General features: G+C 40.6%; 1 protein-coding gene across 3 annotated transcripts in view; it reads right to left on the reverse strand.

Moving 5' to 3' along the window:
• Positions 1-1,560: 1,560 nt before the first annotated feature.
• The window catches only part of LAMP2 (lysosomal associated membrane protein 2), a 39,986-nt gene continuing 24,035 nt past the window's right edge, over positions 1,561-17,511 (reverse strand). Inside the window, exons 7-9 of one of the 3 annotated variants that reach the window (XM_032329938.1) lie at positions 17,285-17,348; positions 16,596-16,760; positions 1,561-3,942 (exon numbers count right to left, since the gene is read on the reverse strand). In XM_032329938.1, the coding sequence (XP_032185829.1) occupies positions 3,800-3,942; positions 16,596-16,760; positions 17,285-17,348 (372 nt within the window). In that variant the 3' untranslated portion in view covers positions 1,561-3,799. Of the gene's footprint in view, positions 3,943-6,207; positions 6,722-11,305; positions 13,808-16,595; positions 16,761-17,284; positions 17,349-17,511 lie in introns of those variants that run through there. The other 2 variants (XM_032329940.1, XM_032329939.1) reach the window with 2 other exon arrangements.

Consider the following 17,511-nt stretch of genomic DNA (forward strand, 5'->3'; position numbering starts at 1 on the left):
ACATTCAGGGCTTCCCATTACTAAGGAGGCATAGCACAAACGGGCATTGGCTTGATCTTTCAAAAGCCGTGTGGCCACAGCATCCGTCCGCCCCGTGAGTGGCCTGGACAAAACTCAAGTTATTTTAAGAATACTGAAGACCATTTCTAGGATGACCACACACAGGATAGAAGAGTACAGGAGCCAGATTTCTCTAACCATTTAATATAAGGCATATGGTTGTTGTTTTTTAAAAATCTATTGTTCCTTAGAAACCAGAATGCACAGTGGTTAAGAGCATGGTCTTTGCAGACAGACAGAGCCGAGCTCAAATGTCAGGTTCGTCACTGACTTCCTGTGTGACTTTGGTTAAGTAGCCAAGCTTGTCACGTCATCTGTGAACTGGGAACCACACTGCACTACCTCAGAGAGTAGCTGCAAGAATTAAATGCAATAACGTGTGTCAAGTGCACGGCTCTGTAACGGCTAACAGCCACTACAGCTTTTTCCTACTAAAAATGCATCGTGTTCCAAGAGGCCTCCTGTATCTTACGCAGATCTCTTGAAACAAAGGGACTCAAGTTTACGCTGCCATCAAAATACACACAGAGAGTAAAAGCAAAGAGAAAAGAAAACATTTCCTCAGAGTCCGAAAGACAGTTCTAGACAGAGGAGACACACTGGGCTTAAAAAGATGAACCCCCATGTTGACTTTTTTTCTTCCCCCAAGTGGGCTTTTGAGATACACAGTAACCCTCCCCACCACGTAGAGAGAACCACTCTTCTGTCAGCCACGTCCAAGTGCTTGTTTTTTTCCGAGGTCTCACGAGGTGCGGAACTGTGAAGTATAAAGACAGCTTCTACCAAGAACACCCTTGCCAGTCCCTCAAATGCAGGTAAGGCCTTTTTCTTTTTTTAACTTAATTAACAGCCATTAAATGTCTAATAGAAAGCGAAGCCCTATTACTCAGGAGCTACAGCGAGAATGAGTGTTCAATTCCATCTGCCACCCGCAATGCGCCCAACATAAAAAGGAATGTGTTGTCATTTAACCCAATGATAGAACATGTGGGCATCAGACTAGGTCACAAGGAATTTAAAGGAACCTGTGGAAAACGGGTAGCTTCTCCCCTGCTGCCCCTGCCATATCCCGGAGGTACATCTTGCTCGGAATGGAATGAACTTCACAATGAGTGCTGTTTGTTAAGGAAAGACAGACACATGCTGGAAGCCCATTTATTCAGAAGCTCTTATATTTGTTTGATTTCCACATTTTCTTTTCAGTGTTTTCCTGGAATTTTCATGACCACATAGTCCCCCACAGTTGAAGTGTCTATACTAAAGGTCCCTAATGCTTTCTTCCCGGTGGCACTGGCTTTATTTGCAGACCTATGAAATCATAGGATTCCTACTGACAATCCAAGAGACTAGAATTTGAGGAACTTAGATCATGCAAATCAATCCAAGCTCTTAAGGCTGAGCACACGGAGTAAAAATGAAGTTATCCATAGTGATATGGATTGTGTAACCTTTATTATCTCTGAACCCACTCGTCTAAAAATCACACAAATCAGATTCAACAGGAATACCACAGTATGCTTTATTTTGCCAGTTCCGTTAGTTCATTAAATTGATATAGCCAAAACTTTAAGTCGCAGCAAACATCAGTTCTTCCAAAAAAACTTAGGTGAAAAGCAATCCTTTTTGTCTGTGAGTTCCAAGTCCTACTGTGTGATCCACTGTCATACTGACGGAAAAATGAACTCAGTGAGCAAAACTAATTGAATCCTCAGTTCACAGATCTGGGGCCTTCCCATATTTTATTGGAATTAAAGCAGCTTTTGTTTTAACCCTCCACAAATATTTTGCATTTTAATCTTTATTCTCAAGCAAGAATTAAACACATCTGCTAATTACCTAAGATAAAGCCATGATACCTAATGAGAAATTAGTGCTCTTAGTCTCCTACCGAGAAGGTAGGAAACTTTTAAGTGAAGCCTTCATTTTCTATGTATCTGAATTTCCAGTTCATATACTTAGCAAGGACACAAGCTGATTTACATAATCTGGCTTCCCAATCATCTCAAAAATATTTATTGAAATGAAGCCACTGTTCTTTACAGTGCCATCATTTTGACCAAATAACAAAGAAGCAATTGTTTTCACACGAGAACATTTTAAAAGAAAACTTTCTATACTTAGCAAATAGAGGAGAGCTTGAATCTGCAAGTCAGAGCTGGAGAGTTCTAAGGGAGATGTAACTGAGCAGTCCAACCCTATGCCATGTTGGAAGAGAAAGATCTTGATGAAATCTCTTCCTTTTTAACCAAAATTTCTAATTCTAGTTATTGGCAAAGAGTTCTGGCATCAGTTAACAGCAACAACACAGTGGCAAGCACTGCACTGGGCTGAGAGGTAGACTGGGACTGAATCCTTGGATTTAATAGCAAACTAACTTTATTTAAGGTTTAGGCTTCATTTTGTAATCCATGGAACACTTCCGAAGCGAAGGCAGATCTTTGGAGACTTCTGTTTTTAGTTAGAGAAAAAACAGCCCGGTTAAAATCAGCATCTGCCTTATACTAATAACAGGTATGCAAAGTAGCCATTTGGGCCCTAGAGAAATACAGCCCTGCGCGTCCAAATCGAAGGGCAATTCAACAGCCTAGCCAACCAAGTGGCCCTGGGATGAACGGTCTCCAGTACCTTACTCCGGAAGCCAGAGCCGTGAGAGGTCCCTATCGGGATGTAAGTCTCTATCAAGATCAACAAATTTACAGTGTAATCGCAGTCTAGCTTTGGCTAGGCAGCCATCTGACTGAGGACACTTCAGGGCCCACTAGCCTCTAGAGTTAGCACTTGCTGCTGCAAGAAAAAAAGAAATCAATACATTGAAAAATGTCAATTAGAACTTATTCATATAGGCAATGGGAGAGTGCAGGAGACCCACAAAGTACAGAAATGTTTTGGGGGGGTTTTTTGGTGGAGGATGAATTCACTTTCTGAGTAAGTTAAGGCTCTCAGGGAAAAAAAATCTAAATTATAACCCTAAAAAACCATAACCCATCCTATAGCAATACTTAAAAAAAAAAAAAAGCTGAAGATCTTACTTCATCCTTCAGCATAAATATCAAGTCTGAGATAATCAATATATTCCAAACTCCAGAAGGCAAAAAGAAAAAAAAAAGACATCCTTATTGAAATATAGCTGCCACTAATGGTAATGAAGAAAACAGGCAGACTGTTGCTATTAAGCACATATTGTGAAGCCATTTCTTTCTCACTTTTTTTAAACAGAAAAATACTAAACAGATTTAAATAATCCTGATCAGGAGGTGAGGAAAGGAAGTCTTATTATGAACCAAATTTTATGCTTGCCACCAATGAAAAGGAATTCATGATGTTCTTGAATTTATTTCCCCAAGCAAGTTAAATTCTCTTAACAGCTTTGATTTTGTAAACACTGTCAACCAAAGTAGCAAACACAAGTAGCTGCAACATATAAAATTATTCTTCAGTAAAAATGCTTTCGTAATTGAATCCAGAGGCTTAAAATCATTATTTACTAAAAAACAAATTCTAAGCCACAATTTTTCTTCTGGTAACACTTTAGCAAAGGAAGAAAAAATTGAAAAAAAAAAGAAGAAATTGGTCCTAATACTTTTTTTTCTTACGTAAGTGCTACTCATGCCCAAGTTAGCTAGCAATTCACTGAGGTTAGTCAGCAGATCTTAAACAATTGGCTGCACAGAATTTCCTGGCATCTAGCCAATGGAAATGTAACTTCTGATAGCAAAAAAACAGCACTAGATTTAACTGATTACACAGACTGATAACCAGTACGACTTTTCCTTCTTCCAATCATATAGGAGATAAAGACAACAATTATAAGGAAGCCCAAGGCCACACCCACTGCAACAGGAATAAGAAAGTTGAGGTCAGAGTCAGCAGAACATTCTTCAGCTGTTAGAAAAGAACAGACAGAGAGCAAGGAAATTAGTAAGGCAGGCAATTAAGCAGCAACAAGCAAACAAGAAATAAAGCATTTCAAAAGTGAACACAGATTAGTCTTTGACAGCATTACCTCTATGTCCGTATTTTCTCCATATCCATCCAAATATTTCTAAAGAACCAATCCTCCAATATCTCCCATTATTATTACTTCATCTCAGATACCTAATTTCCTCAGTACAAAAAGCAGAAGGGACGAACAAGATCTGTGCTCGCCTAACATGGGAAGATTCTATGTTTTGTTGTCTAATGACACTGTGGGAAAGAACCATCATCTACACTTAGCACCCCGCCTGCATGTTTTCCCACTCCCATTCTCCCTTGCCACAATGATCATCAACATGGGAATAAGAATTCTGCAGAGTAGTAAAATTTAAGTTAAAAAGGACTTAGGATCAAGAGAATGCAGTATAGTTTTTTCCCCCACATGGGCATTAGCTTGCCAGCTTATACGTGATTATTTGTAGCTGAGCAGGGACCCAGAAGAGCAATAGAATCCAACACATCGTAGTCCATTCCGGGACTGCCAGGAAGGCAGTGTGTATGTCGATTTTGAGCTCTGGGCTCTGACAGAACCGACTTTGCACCTCGACTACTTCTATAACTAGCTAAAGGACTTTGGTCAAGTTACTGAAACTGGGCTCGTGTTCCTCATCTGTAAAAGGGGGATAATCATGCCTGTACTTAAGGTATTTGAGGACTAAAGACAGTTCTATTTCTAAAGCACCTGTCACACATCAGGTGGTCAACAGGTGATCTTTCCCTTTTCCTTTCCTGCCATGTCTGTGATCCCATCCAAGGGTTAGGTTTTGAAGTAGCAAACACATCAAAAGCCAATATTCAGTGCTTTCAAAAATTACTTAGTTGACATCGTGTTAGTTACTGAAAGTAGTTAGTACAGAAGCTCAAAGCCCCCTTCTGATCTCCTAATTTCACGTTTAAACTAGTTTTACTAGTGAGTGACTAGATTTCCTTGGGATAATTGTTATCAAAATGCTAGTATGGTGTTGCTGCCCACCAGATATGTAACCTCCATGAAGTCACTCCCTTTCCTGTGAAATTACAGGGTTAGAGTCATAATTTTTAACACCCTTTCCAGTATAAGCCTAATGCGATGCACAAGATGTGGTACTTGGTGTGATTTATGACTGAGTGATAACTTGCCCTTTTTCCTCTAATTTTATCTTTTGTTCCTCTTGCACTTTTGTCATTCATTAAAAACACAATACAAAACAAACAAAAAAGAGTTGCTAAGGTTCCAAGTACATGAATTTCAGGAACGACCATAGCCTTTATTGGAAGGATTCACCGTATTTCACGGAAAGCCTTCAGGAAAGACAGATAGCTGGGTACCAAGATACTGTAATCAGTGGGTTACAGAAATTCTGAACAAGCCAATATATACACAGAAGGAATTAATAAAATAATCACTTCAATGTGAATGTCTGCTCCAATCCATTGATTAAGCTTCCTTCTTATTTGTCTATACATTCAGTATCTGAGCAGCCCTCATGGCAAGGAGGGTGCTTCAACAGAGGCTGATTATCTAGCTCATTTTCATGCCAACAGCTTTTCTCTCCCCGGCTCCCCATCTATGCTCTGCCCCACGGGGGCCTTCATGAAGAAGCAAGAGCCTAGTTGCTATGCTTCACTGCCTCCCTTCTGAGATTGCTGTTAGCTTACATTTCATAAGTAGCAGTCTGATGACAACACTAAATAGATTTTAATGCTCTAGAGATCAACAAGATGAGGTAGAGAAACACAACACAATCTGTCCTAATTAGTTCATAGAATATTTCTATCTTTCAATGCTAATCAGGCATCCAAAGACGAGAAAAACACAAGGGGGAAAAAAGGCAAGTGGTTACATGTGTTTGCATCTTCTCAGTCTCTACTGCTGAAAAAGAAACAATTTTTCTAAAACTCTAGTTCTGAAGCCAGCTGAAGTTCTGCTGTGGCCCCTTGGGGCTGTTTTTTACCTAGGGAAAAAAATCACAAGCCTGAGATACTGACTCCATCCTTAAATTGAACTCAAAGAAAACAGCAAAAGTCATATAACCTAAAAAATGTTGATGGTCCTGAGGACATTCAACTGAAAACCAAGTTTGAGCATATCTGATGGGCACTTATGTCACATCGACATTTATTTAATGAACTATACACAAAAGTACTGTGGTGAGCTTCAGTCAGGATAGTTCTCATACATTAAAACAGAACACCAGTGGTGAAACAGAATTTATTAATTCCATTGAGAGACAACTGCATATTTTATTCTTGTAACAGCCATGTTTATAAGTTTAAGGCATCTTAGGACCAAAATGTGGCTGAGGCCTCTTAGGATAGACCTTAACACACTGCACACCGATGTGTTTTAAACCAGTTTGTCTTCAGGACCAGTGAATACAGTATTTAATTTTCAGCTGGGAAAAGAGAACAGTTTTTATTCAGAGAGACTTCTCTCAAAATGCTGGGACTGATTTCAGAATTACCGTTTCAACATGATCAATCTTAAAGAGCAACGTGTTTCAAGATGGAGAGGCAAGAAAATCTCATGCGCGTGTATTTTTATGTCATCGATCAGACTGCAGGTTCTAAAACTGCTCATATCCAGCGTGATGGCGCTTCAGACCAATAAAGTAAGCCAGCAACACTAGAATAAGTACTCCTGCCAACGCTGCTCCCACCGCAATGGGCACAAGGAAGCTGTCGTCATCTGCACTGCAGTCTTGAGCTAGACGTGGAGAAAGGACAATTGAGAACAGGAACAATGACACAATTTCAAAGCCGCAAATGTTATGTTAACACTCAGCCTTGCCTTTGACACCGCGGCCATCAGGCTTCGGCCTTCCTCACCAGCGAATGAAAGGTTCCAGGAAAGTGATCCTCCAAGGAACCAAATTATACATTTTTAGGTACCCCGCTCCCCACCCCCACCCCCCCACCCCCCCACAAAACACAGTCATTTGGGATGAATGACAGATTTTCAATTGATCACCGACTTCCCAGATTCCCTAAACAAAAGGTAATGGGTAAATATAATGAATCTTTCCTTGATGATCAGCTGTGGGCTTTCAGGGGGCAAACTGCGGATCACATAGCAGCAGCACAGCGCCCGCAACACCGCTGACCGTGGGGTATTCATGAAAGGAACAGAACGAAACGGAACAACGCCAAGCGGACATGCGAACTCCACGCCCCGCACTCGCGGGTCGGCTGGCGTGACGGCCTGCGTCCAGCATGAGTCAGACAAGAGAAGCAGTGGTTATAGTCTTGGAAAGGTGCTGTCACAGGGGCAGGCAAAGCACAAAGCATCGCGGAAGCGTTTCGGAGAGATACTCAACTCAGCCTTGTTACACAAGACATACTTTGAGAGGGGACACTGGAGCTGAGCTGTTCAGGACGAGTAGGAATTCACCACCCAGGTAATGGGGGAAGCGCGTTCCAGGGACAGGAAACAGCACAGACAAAACGAGCTAGAGGGGAAATGCAGGCAGAACTGGCAGAGCTGGGACGGGCCGAAGGGTACTCGTGGCTGGAAGAGGCAGGAAGAGGGTACTAGGACCAGCTCACAAAGGCACTGTAGGCTCTACGTATGTCCGCCTTACATTGATGGGAGGAAAGAGTACCGTGGGATTTCAGGCAGGGCGGAAGTCATTCCAACAGGAGACTGGAAGCGAGGCGGGGCCTCTACTGAGAGAGGCCAGAGGACCAAGAATACGGTCCTGACCTGAGTGACCTGTGAGAACGAAGCGCAGATGCAGAAAGGGACAGACTAGATCCAATGGGAAGGCAGAACGGACCAGATGGGTGTTGGAGGAGTGGTGCGAGGTGATCCAGTGGCTTCCAATTCCCCACTTGAGTGCCTGCGTAGATACTGGTGCCATTCATCCCAACAGGGAGTACTGGAGGGAGAACGTATGTGTTCAGTTTTTTTGGTAGTTATTTGCATGTGGGAAGGGTCAGGAGGGGTAAGGGCAAGAGGGAGACGTTCAGTTTTGGACCTGCTGGGCTTCAGATGCCTGTGTCCCAACCAGGTGGCAGTGAAAAAATGATTCACCTGAGTGGTCGTAAAAACCAGGGACACGTTTGTTTCTCAAGCAAGAGCAAAAAGAATCTAAAAAGGCTCAGAGACACAAGCCTCGGGGACACTCCTATCTGAGGAATAAAGGAGCAAGAAAAAGAAAAAGGCAAGTAGACAATGGTGCCACCGAAGCCAAGGAAGGGAGTTTCGATTAGTACGGGGGTGGGGGCCACGGGGTCTGTGGACATGGAGGGTATTGGCTGTGAGGCAGATCGCTGCTGGTTTAGGAGCAAATGGAAAGCGACCGTTTAGAAGACCAAGAACTTGGGTTGGGAACATCCAGTGGTCATCCCGAGAAGTTTGGCGAAGAGAGCGCACAAGGGAGGGAGTCAGAAGGTGAACAAAAGGGTCTAGAAAGTGTATCTTCAGGGTGGAAGAGACTCAGATGCGTTTGTAGAATGAGGGCAAGAGCCACAAACAACGGACTGAAGCCAACAGTCCGAGGTCTCCCAGGAGGCAGGTGAAATGGGGTCCCAGAAGCAAAGCCAGGGAGAGTGGAGAGGAGGAAGGGGTGGCGCCTGCAGACAGAAGGCAGCTGGGATGTTGAACCCCCACTTCTGATTCCCACGTCCTTGCCTCTTATTGCCCTAGTTCTCCTCCTAGCTCACAATCTACCAGGGGTGGATAAATCAGATAATTATGCTTATTAGAACTGTGTCAAAGAAAGAATGAATAGGCTGCCAGGCAATTCTGATCGTGCCCGCGTTTAAGAAATGTGCCAGGCTTTTGCTAGCCTCTGCATAATAACTGGGAACAAGATGCAATCCTGGAGTTTATGGACTTTATGATATCAGCTTTGGCTGCCAGCTCAGTGAGCTTTTTTACTTGCTTCTTGGTTCTGTTAGAAATCCGGATAGCGGAGACTGCTGGATGTCTTGGTGTTAAGAGCACCCAGTTAGCGGACTCCTCCCCTTTAATTTCCCAAATTACCACCCACCACATAAACCGTTAGGTGACACGAACCATAAAGTATTATGCCTTGGATTTAATGTAACTTGGTTTTTAAAAAATTCATTAGTAGATTAATTTCTTATTCTGGCAACGGATTCACAGTCCTCCTTTTCCCAAATTGGGTATTTGACCTAGTACTGAAACAACTTTCATAAATACTGCCAATAAGGCTTTCATGTAAGACAAATATTCCCAGAGTAGATCAAAAAGGCAATTCCACTAATACAAAGATCTTTCTAGATGCTGTCACTTACTTAAAATGCTCTCAATTAGTATGTGAAGTATTAATTTATAATAACTATTGATTTTATGAATTCAACCTTTAAAAATTCTTTAGGTAATGGAAAGACATTTTGGAAAACAGTAATTTTAATAGGATCACATCCTGAGGTAAAGAAAATCTCATTCTTTAAGTCATTTCCACCTGATTTGCATAATGTACACTGGAAACCAAACTGAAAGCATGGGGGGGGGACAGTATATTTGTGTTAGAACTTAATGATTAATTACAGAAGCAGTGAAGATTTTTAAGGATAAAAGTTTCGTGGCCATTTAAATGTCAATGTAAAGTTTCATGAAGATTAAAAATACTGTTAATCCTCATTTTTCTGTTAGCTCAGAAATTTTTCAGATACAATTTTCAGTGTGAGTTGGAAAGCTGAGACACACATTTGTAATAAAATATAAAACGAATTCATCTTTTTGCCAATTGTGTCAAAATTTCTATTTGGAAGAATCAGCATTAAGAATCATATTCTTGGGGTGCCTGGGTGGCTCAGTGGGTTAAGCCTCTGCCTTCGGCTCTATCAAATAAATAAATAAAATCTTAAAAAGAAAAAGAGTCATATTCTTATGTGACATCTTACTATATACCTTTTAGATCTACAGTCAAACTGAAGTATAGGACATGAATCTGAAGATAATTGAAGCTACTCAGTATGACCCGAACATGTCTTTTACTAGTTTTAAAAACAAGATACGGGGGCACCTGGGTGGCTCAGTGGGTTAAGCCGCTGCCTTTGGCTCGGGTCATGATCTCAGGGTCCTGGGATCGAGTCCCACATGGGTCTCTCTGCTCGGGAGGGAGCCTGCTTCCCTCTCTCTCTCTCTCTGCCTGCCTCTCTGCCTGCCTCTCTGCCTACTTGTAATCTCTGTCAAATAAATAAATAAAATCTTTAAAAAAAAAAAAAAAACAAGATACGGTAATTATCGATGCAGAAAGTTAGTTATCAGAGTAAAGGATATGGGTGGGAGAGAGATGAGCCCAAGACAGTGTAACTTTATCTACTTAAAGAAATGAGGATGAAATGCTATCATCTTAAAAATATCTGAGTCTTATAAGAATTCTTCCTGAAACATGCAAGAAACTTCAGATGGCACATTTACGCTGTATATAAAGTATGTTCTTGATTTTAACTAGTAGCTTATCAGCTTCCTTCTAAAAATCCTCAAATTTTCATTGTAATGGAAACTATCACTCAGAAATTAAGAGGAACAGGATTATAAAGACCTCGGTGGGCCCCCAGATGAAGAAACGGAGACCCCAGAAGTTAAGCTGCTTGGCCAAAGTCCCATGGCGGCCAGTTGTAGAGCTGGGAGTTATGAGGATTAACTGGCAGTCAGGGAGCTTAAGTGGGGAGGCCAAAGGAAAGTTACTAGCCAGGCTGCCAAGTTTTTGTGTGTGGGAAGCTATGGCAAACTTGGAAGGTTCAAGTTGTTTTAGGGTGATCGGACAGTGACTGCACACAATCCTATTTTGGTTTAGATCAACAGCCGGGTCGGTCGGTGTGGCAGCAACGTGCACCTATTAGGAGCACCCTCAACTGAGAGGGGCTGAGGAAAGTGAATGAAGAGATACTCTCAAGCTTTTCCTATGAAATACATATTCTAGATCACTGGTTTTCTGATCTACACACCAGATCCCGGGACCTTACGCAACCCCCCCCAAAACACGTGCACACCCGTGCTCACACACGCAGGCACATGCTTGTACACACACACATGCCCAGACCTGCTAAGTGAAATTCTCTAGGAATGGAGCCCAGCATGTGCCTTTTTCTAACAAGCTTCCCAGGTGATTCTTATTCTAGCCAGCCCAGCATCCGTATAGACCTATCTATGCATAGGAACATTTTTCTAGATGATTAACACACAGAATATTCTGGAAATAATTTAGTTCCACTTCTAGGCTTTTCTAAAATTCTCCCTTTTGGAAGAAATTGTCATTATGTAGCATACAAAATTTTTACTTTAACCAACAGGAAAAAATGTGAGCAAATATCCTTAAGAAATAAAAGAATCTTTATTGTTTGTTTCAGAAGCAATATGTTAAGCAAATGGACAGGCAAATATCTAAAGAGAAACACCATACATCGACTAGTGGTTTAAACATTTGAAGAAAAAAAAAAAAACCATGAAAAGTATTTACATGGACCAGTTTCTTTATACAAATGCTAAGACATGAAAAACACCCAGAACCAGATAGCAATGTTAGACCATCAAGGTATAAACCCAGTAAAATGAACAAAACTACAAAAGGTACAAAGAACATGTGGCTACAGGAAATAACAGTGTGAATAAGAGTATATAAACTGGCCCATGTAAAATACAAAAATATTCAATGAAGTCAGAGTTTCTATAAACAGTGCTAATTAGAGGTATTTTAATATGAATTAGGTATATAATCTAAATGTAAAACCTTTTAGAAACATGAACAGCATTAAGCTAGTCCCATCTGCTTGTGCTTCCAATTTTTATTTTCCAAAAAAAAAAAAAGGCTGCTCTGTTTCGACTCATGAGAAGTATCTAACGTCTATATTCTTCTAAGCATTACCCATTCATATAAGGTTAACAATCATACACTAGAGCATTATTTAAGTAAAAAATAAGTTTTAAAAATCAGATTTCTATTTAGTCCTCAAAAGGTGCCTTAAGCTGGCAATGCAGCTCAATGTAGCTGTATCAAGGGGCTGGTCAGGAATCAGATTCTGAGCCAGTAAGAGTTTCAGGCTACTCTAAGCAGAGAGCAAATTTAAGTAGAAGAAAATTTTTACCGCTCCAATATTAACTTGAAAGATACTTACGGACATACACATGCTACCACGCAATAATAATTGCCTGTGTGTGTGTGGTGTGTAGAGCTAAGCTACCAAATTAATTCTACATCAGTAATTGTTTGGAACCCAGATGTCCCATTTTCTAGTGAATATGGGGGCACATCATCTCCCACCTCCAAAACACAAGCACCTTCCATATAGGGGTGCATATTAACAACTCTTTAATATTTACTCAGCCATTCCAACACCCAAAAAAAGAAGATCTCCTGGAAGCAGCGCGAAATCCTTTATGTGTTAACTATCAAGCTGAAATGTTTTGCTTTCCCATATAAACATTAGGTAGTGCACAGTAAATGGACAACTGGTCCATCTCCCAGGGCACAAAACCGATCACAAAGTACATGAATGAATAATGATTCTACCATAATGAACAATGATAATGCTAAGTTTTGATTAGCACAGAACCATTTAACGGTGAAAGCCAATTTAGTAAATGCTGTAAGTGTCAATGCAAGCTGGAAACAAAGAACAACTTTTTAATGGGATAAGAGAAGACCAAGACTTTTGGGTTAGGTGCAAGTTACTTGCTAAGTAGAAGTGCGCTTCTTTAGCAGAGTTCTAGGACTTCCTGGCATTTCTTCTTTAAGAAAGAGAAAAGGAAAGGAGAGAAAAGGAAAAGAAAGAAAAGGAAAGAAAAAGAAAAAAAAAGAATACAACATCCTACCACTAGCAAAGATACTACAAAGCTGAAGAGAAACTACATTCATTTTAGCAGGGTACCTAAAGCCCAATTTACAGGTACGAAGGACTAATGCCCCAAATTGGCATGGCCTAGCAATTATCTCTAAAGCACCTAGAAAATAGATTGAAATGCCCAGTTGGGAGTCTTGTGTCTTGCCATTTAAAAGACAGAAAATTCCAGATTTTTTAAAGGATTAAACAAGATTAACACCTATTCCAAAATGTATACAGCTTTTGTACCTTTTGTCATTACAGCCATATCAAATACAAGTATATTCAAAAGGCATTAGAAAAGCATTCATTGCTAAGAACATAATACCAGACTCTATGCGAATCTACTGGCATAACTCTCATAGGTCAAATATGCAGCAATGCCAAAGTCGCTAAGTTAACCTGCAAACAGAATCACAAAAAAATACAAAAGAAGCAAGTACAAATCCACTGTAGGATGCACAGTCTCAATTTGGACTACATGCAGGGGAAAAAAGAATCTTTTTTTGAAAACTGCTTTTCCTAAACTGTTTGCTTTTAGTCAGAATACATAAAGTGAAAACACGAATCCTAACTCAAGATAACAGAATGGAGTCAATCATCCAGGTGACTTTACACATGCTTTTTGCCACAGAAATTAACAGTTTTAAATTCCATGGTTGAGGAAACCAAAATCAGGTGACTAATTTGTAGCTGATATTTTCATGGTGTTTTTATTTATTAAGTCTGAAATCCCCCACACTACCCATTCTAAAATGAGAACTGCAACTAAATATACCTGAAATTGAACAGTACTGCCATGTTAGAACTTGTACTTGCTTTATTATATTGTAACAGAGATCACATACGGATTAGTATTACAGAGTCTGATATCCGGCATAGCTTTTTCTTCTGCCAATTAGGTAAGCAATCACTATAACAATAATCAAGCCTGAAAGACCAGCACCAACTATAATTGGTATTAGAATGGTGTCATCGTCCAGCGAACACTCCTGGGCTGTAGGTGAGAAAAAGTGTGTAACAAATAATGAGTATAATAAAAAATGAATGTCCAAAAGTAAAAGATGTTGATTGATTCAAAAGTCAGAAATGCTCTTACAAAATCAACTTTAAGGAATTAAGACAGGTATATTTCAATGATAAAGCTACCAAAAAGTATGGATTGCTCTAGAATTAAAATCCTAAACTTATGTGTCTTTTCTTTTGTGTATGTATATTCATATATATGAATACACACATACTCATTTATATCTAGGAGTAAATACATACGTATGTGTATGTATTTCATATTCTAAGTCCCTTCCAGAATAAAGGAGTGAAGAGGGGCATCCGGGTGGCTTAGTCCGTTAAAGCATCTGACTCTTGGTTTTGGCTCAGGTCATGATCTCAGGGTCCTGAGATCCAGCCCTGCATCAGGCTTCGAGATCAGCAGAGTCTGCTTGAGATTCTCTCCCTCTCCCTCCACCCCTCGCCCAGCTTACACACGTGCTCTCTCTCTCAAATAGATAAATACAATTTTTTTAAAAAAATTTTTTGATCTTTTTAAAGAAAAGATTGTATTTATTTATTTAAGAGAGACCAAGATAGCAACAGGTAGGACAAGTTGCAGACGCGAGGGAGAAGCGGGCTCCCAGCTGCACGGGGAGCCCAGTCTGGGGCTCTATCCCGAGATCATGACCTGAGCTCAAAGCAGACGTTTAACCGACTGAGCGACCCAGCCACCCCAATAAATAAATAAAAACTTTTTTTAAAAAAAGAAAAGAAATGAGGAGAGCTAATTCTAACCCATCTCTATATAGTTAGATTAGCCTCTAAGTGCTAGAGTGAATGTCTTTTGGGAAAACTGAGAACAGATCAGAAAGGTTTCATCGGGGGATTAGAACCACGCTGACTCTGGAATCTTTCAGAGCAGAGAGCACACTATAGACTGGAGGCCCTATCTGGCCCAAGAGCTAAAAATGGCTTTTCTCCGTTTTTATTTAAATAGCCAAAAAAAAAAAAACCCAAAAAACAAAAGAAGAAATTCTGTGATACATGAGCATTATATGAAATTCAAATCTCAGCAGCCATAAATAAAGTTCTATTGGAACCCAGCCACACTCATTTATTTATTGCCTGTTTATGGTTGTTTCTGTGCTACAACAGGAGAGCTGAATGAATAGTGGTGACAGAGCTCATATGGTCTGCAGACCTGAAACGCTTCCTGTCCATGCCTTACCAATGAACTCTGCGCACCCCTGACCTAGAGTGTATGATCTTAGTGGCTACAGAAGTCAAGAAACGGGGACCTCTTACTGATCTGCGTTGTGTTTACTACATTTATTAACCTGGCCGGAGCTGGCAACCCACAGGGGCTAGCTTTTCTATTTCCAGAGAGTCGTCTGATCCAGTAAAATCCATTCAATGCTCTTTGACCTGACTACAAGTCTACTTCCTCTTCCTGCACAGGCAACCATCAGCGGTGTGTCTTATCTACAGGTACCCAGGGTCGGGAACCTAGCTCCGCGAACACATTACACGTTCATTACCGCTATCGAATGCTGCGTATTCCTTTGGGTACCATTTTTAATTTGACATACATAAAAACCAAAGTTTCAAATTCGAGAAAAGAACACAGCTCATTGCTATTACGGCTGATTAGATAAACAGACTCGAGCTGGTATCACGCTGCAAATGATTTTCAATTCTAAACACCAATCTGGACCTAAAATTAGGGTAATAATGGAGGGGAGCTAGATAAAGACTCAAAAATAAAACTATGAAAAGGATTAAAATAATTGTAGTACATAAGCAACACCGACACGAGGGAAAATGAATTCTTGAGAAAAATTTCTAAGTGTGATTAACCTCTCTCGTCACAAGAATGGTAGGATGAAGATCCCAACTTACCTGGGCCGAACCAGGTCAGGCTGGGGACCCAGAGCCACCGCAAAGGTGGCCACATGGTTCACGGCAGCACCTAACTGCCGCACTGCCTTCTAAACCATAGAATTAATTGTTAAAAAGGAGGTGGATGGTTTGAAAAGCTCTGCTCAGCAGAGCTGTGATCCACAAAGCCCCAATCTTAAGTAAGCAGTTTAAAAGGACAAGTTAATTAAGGAATTTTACGGACTTTTTTTTTTGCCTATGTGCAAATTTTAATCTGGTAATGCCAAATGCATCTTTCATATTCATATAAACACACTGCCATGAGTCCTCCACAGAAGGTTTCAGTAAAAATCTAATAGATACCACCATGAGCCCTGAGATCTTCCAAAACGCCTCAGGCACACTGGCGTTATGCTTTTAAAATGCTCCAAGTCACGTGGGATGGCCAAAACAGTGTCCATGGTATTTGAGGCTTTGCCTAACCATCACCTTCTGTCTTAACAAATTAAGACCAGACTGCTTTTATTTGTGTATGAGAATATTTCCAATGAGAAGAGGGCCCCCAGAAAACAGATCCCAGCTGCTCAAAGCTGCCATCCTTCCTACAAACTAAAACTCAGAAGGGAGTGTCTATGAAGTGAAGCTCACTGAATGCTTCCATCGGTTTTGAGTCTTAAGAATTTGGTTGCAAATGGGTTTCCGATCCCCACACACAAAAAATCCACTTTGAGCAAAATGATGGGCCATCACAGAGTTCGAAGAACTCGCTCAGAGCCACGTGAATGCTCCAACAGAGTCACAAGAGATGAATTCATATTTCTCTATTTCAGTGCTTAAATTTCCATGAGTCAAAGGAAAAGCCACCTATTAGTCAACGTAAGAACATAAATTATTGATAAAACTTGCTCAACTCTTACCTGTAGAGTATTTTCCTTCCATCACATTGAAAGGCTGAACCCTTAGATCAAAGGTATTTATCTGAAAGGCTCCAGACACAGAAATGGTCTGCTCTTTGTTGCACATGTAAGAACTTCCCAGGGGGGCATCCCAGTAGCTCAGATTGTTATTTGCGATGCTGAAAACTTGAAAGAAAACAAAAATGTTAGGAGCTTTTTTTTTTTTTTTTAAGTAGGCTCTACACCTAACATGGGGCTTGAGCTCTCATCCAAGATCAAGAGTCATACATTCTCCCCACTGAGCCAGCCAGGCGCCCATTAGTAACTTCTTATTATACCAACAGAAGAAATGGGACAGTTCTCAGAATTTTTCAGTGAAGTATAGGAGCCTGGGGTACAGGGTCTACCAAAAAAAAAAAAAAAAAAGCGATTGTTAGGATCACTAGGTTTCCTATCTTTCTATAGCTGTTCCTGTGGTCTAAAAATCAGTCATCCTTAACTATTACCCACCCTATTTGAAAACAAGCGGGACTGAAAAGATAAAACACTAGAGTTCTCAGTTACTGATTTTCAGTTGTGGTCAAGCGACCATTTTCACACAAATTCTTCTGTTCCATGAAGTAAAAGGCACTATTTGGTAACAAGACAACTCTGGTTTCTATGCCTTCGGTGTAACTCACTCTGCTCCCCAAGGCCAATGCTTTGCTTACCAGAGCCGTTAACCAAGTACACGCTGACGTTCACCTCCTTCAGATAGAATCTGTTTTCATTTCTCTGTTAGGAAAAGAGTATCCAGTTAATCAACACATCACAGCCGTCTACAGGTACAGTTAATATCTACAGATGAAAAGCAACCTAATACTATTAACCAGAAGATAGAACCAAGAATCAGACCCGGACTGAAAGAATGAACTGCAGCTAAGCAAAATTAACAGAA

The sequence above is a fragment of the Mustela erminea genome, chromosome X (assembly GCF_009829155.1).
Source record: "Mustela erminea isolate mMusErm1 chromosome X, mMusErm1.Pri, whole genome shotgun sequence".
NCBI lineage: Eukaryota > Metazoa > Chordata > Mammalia > Carnivora > Mustelidae > Mustela > Mustela erminea.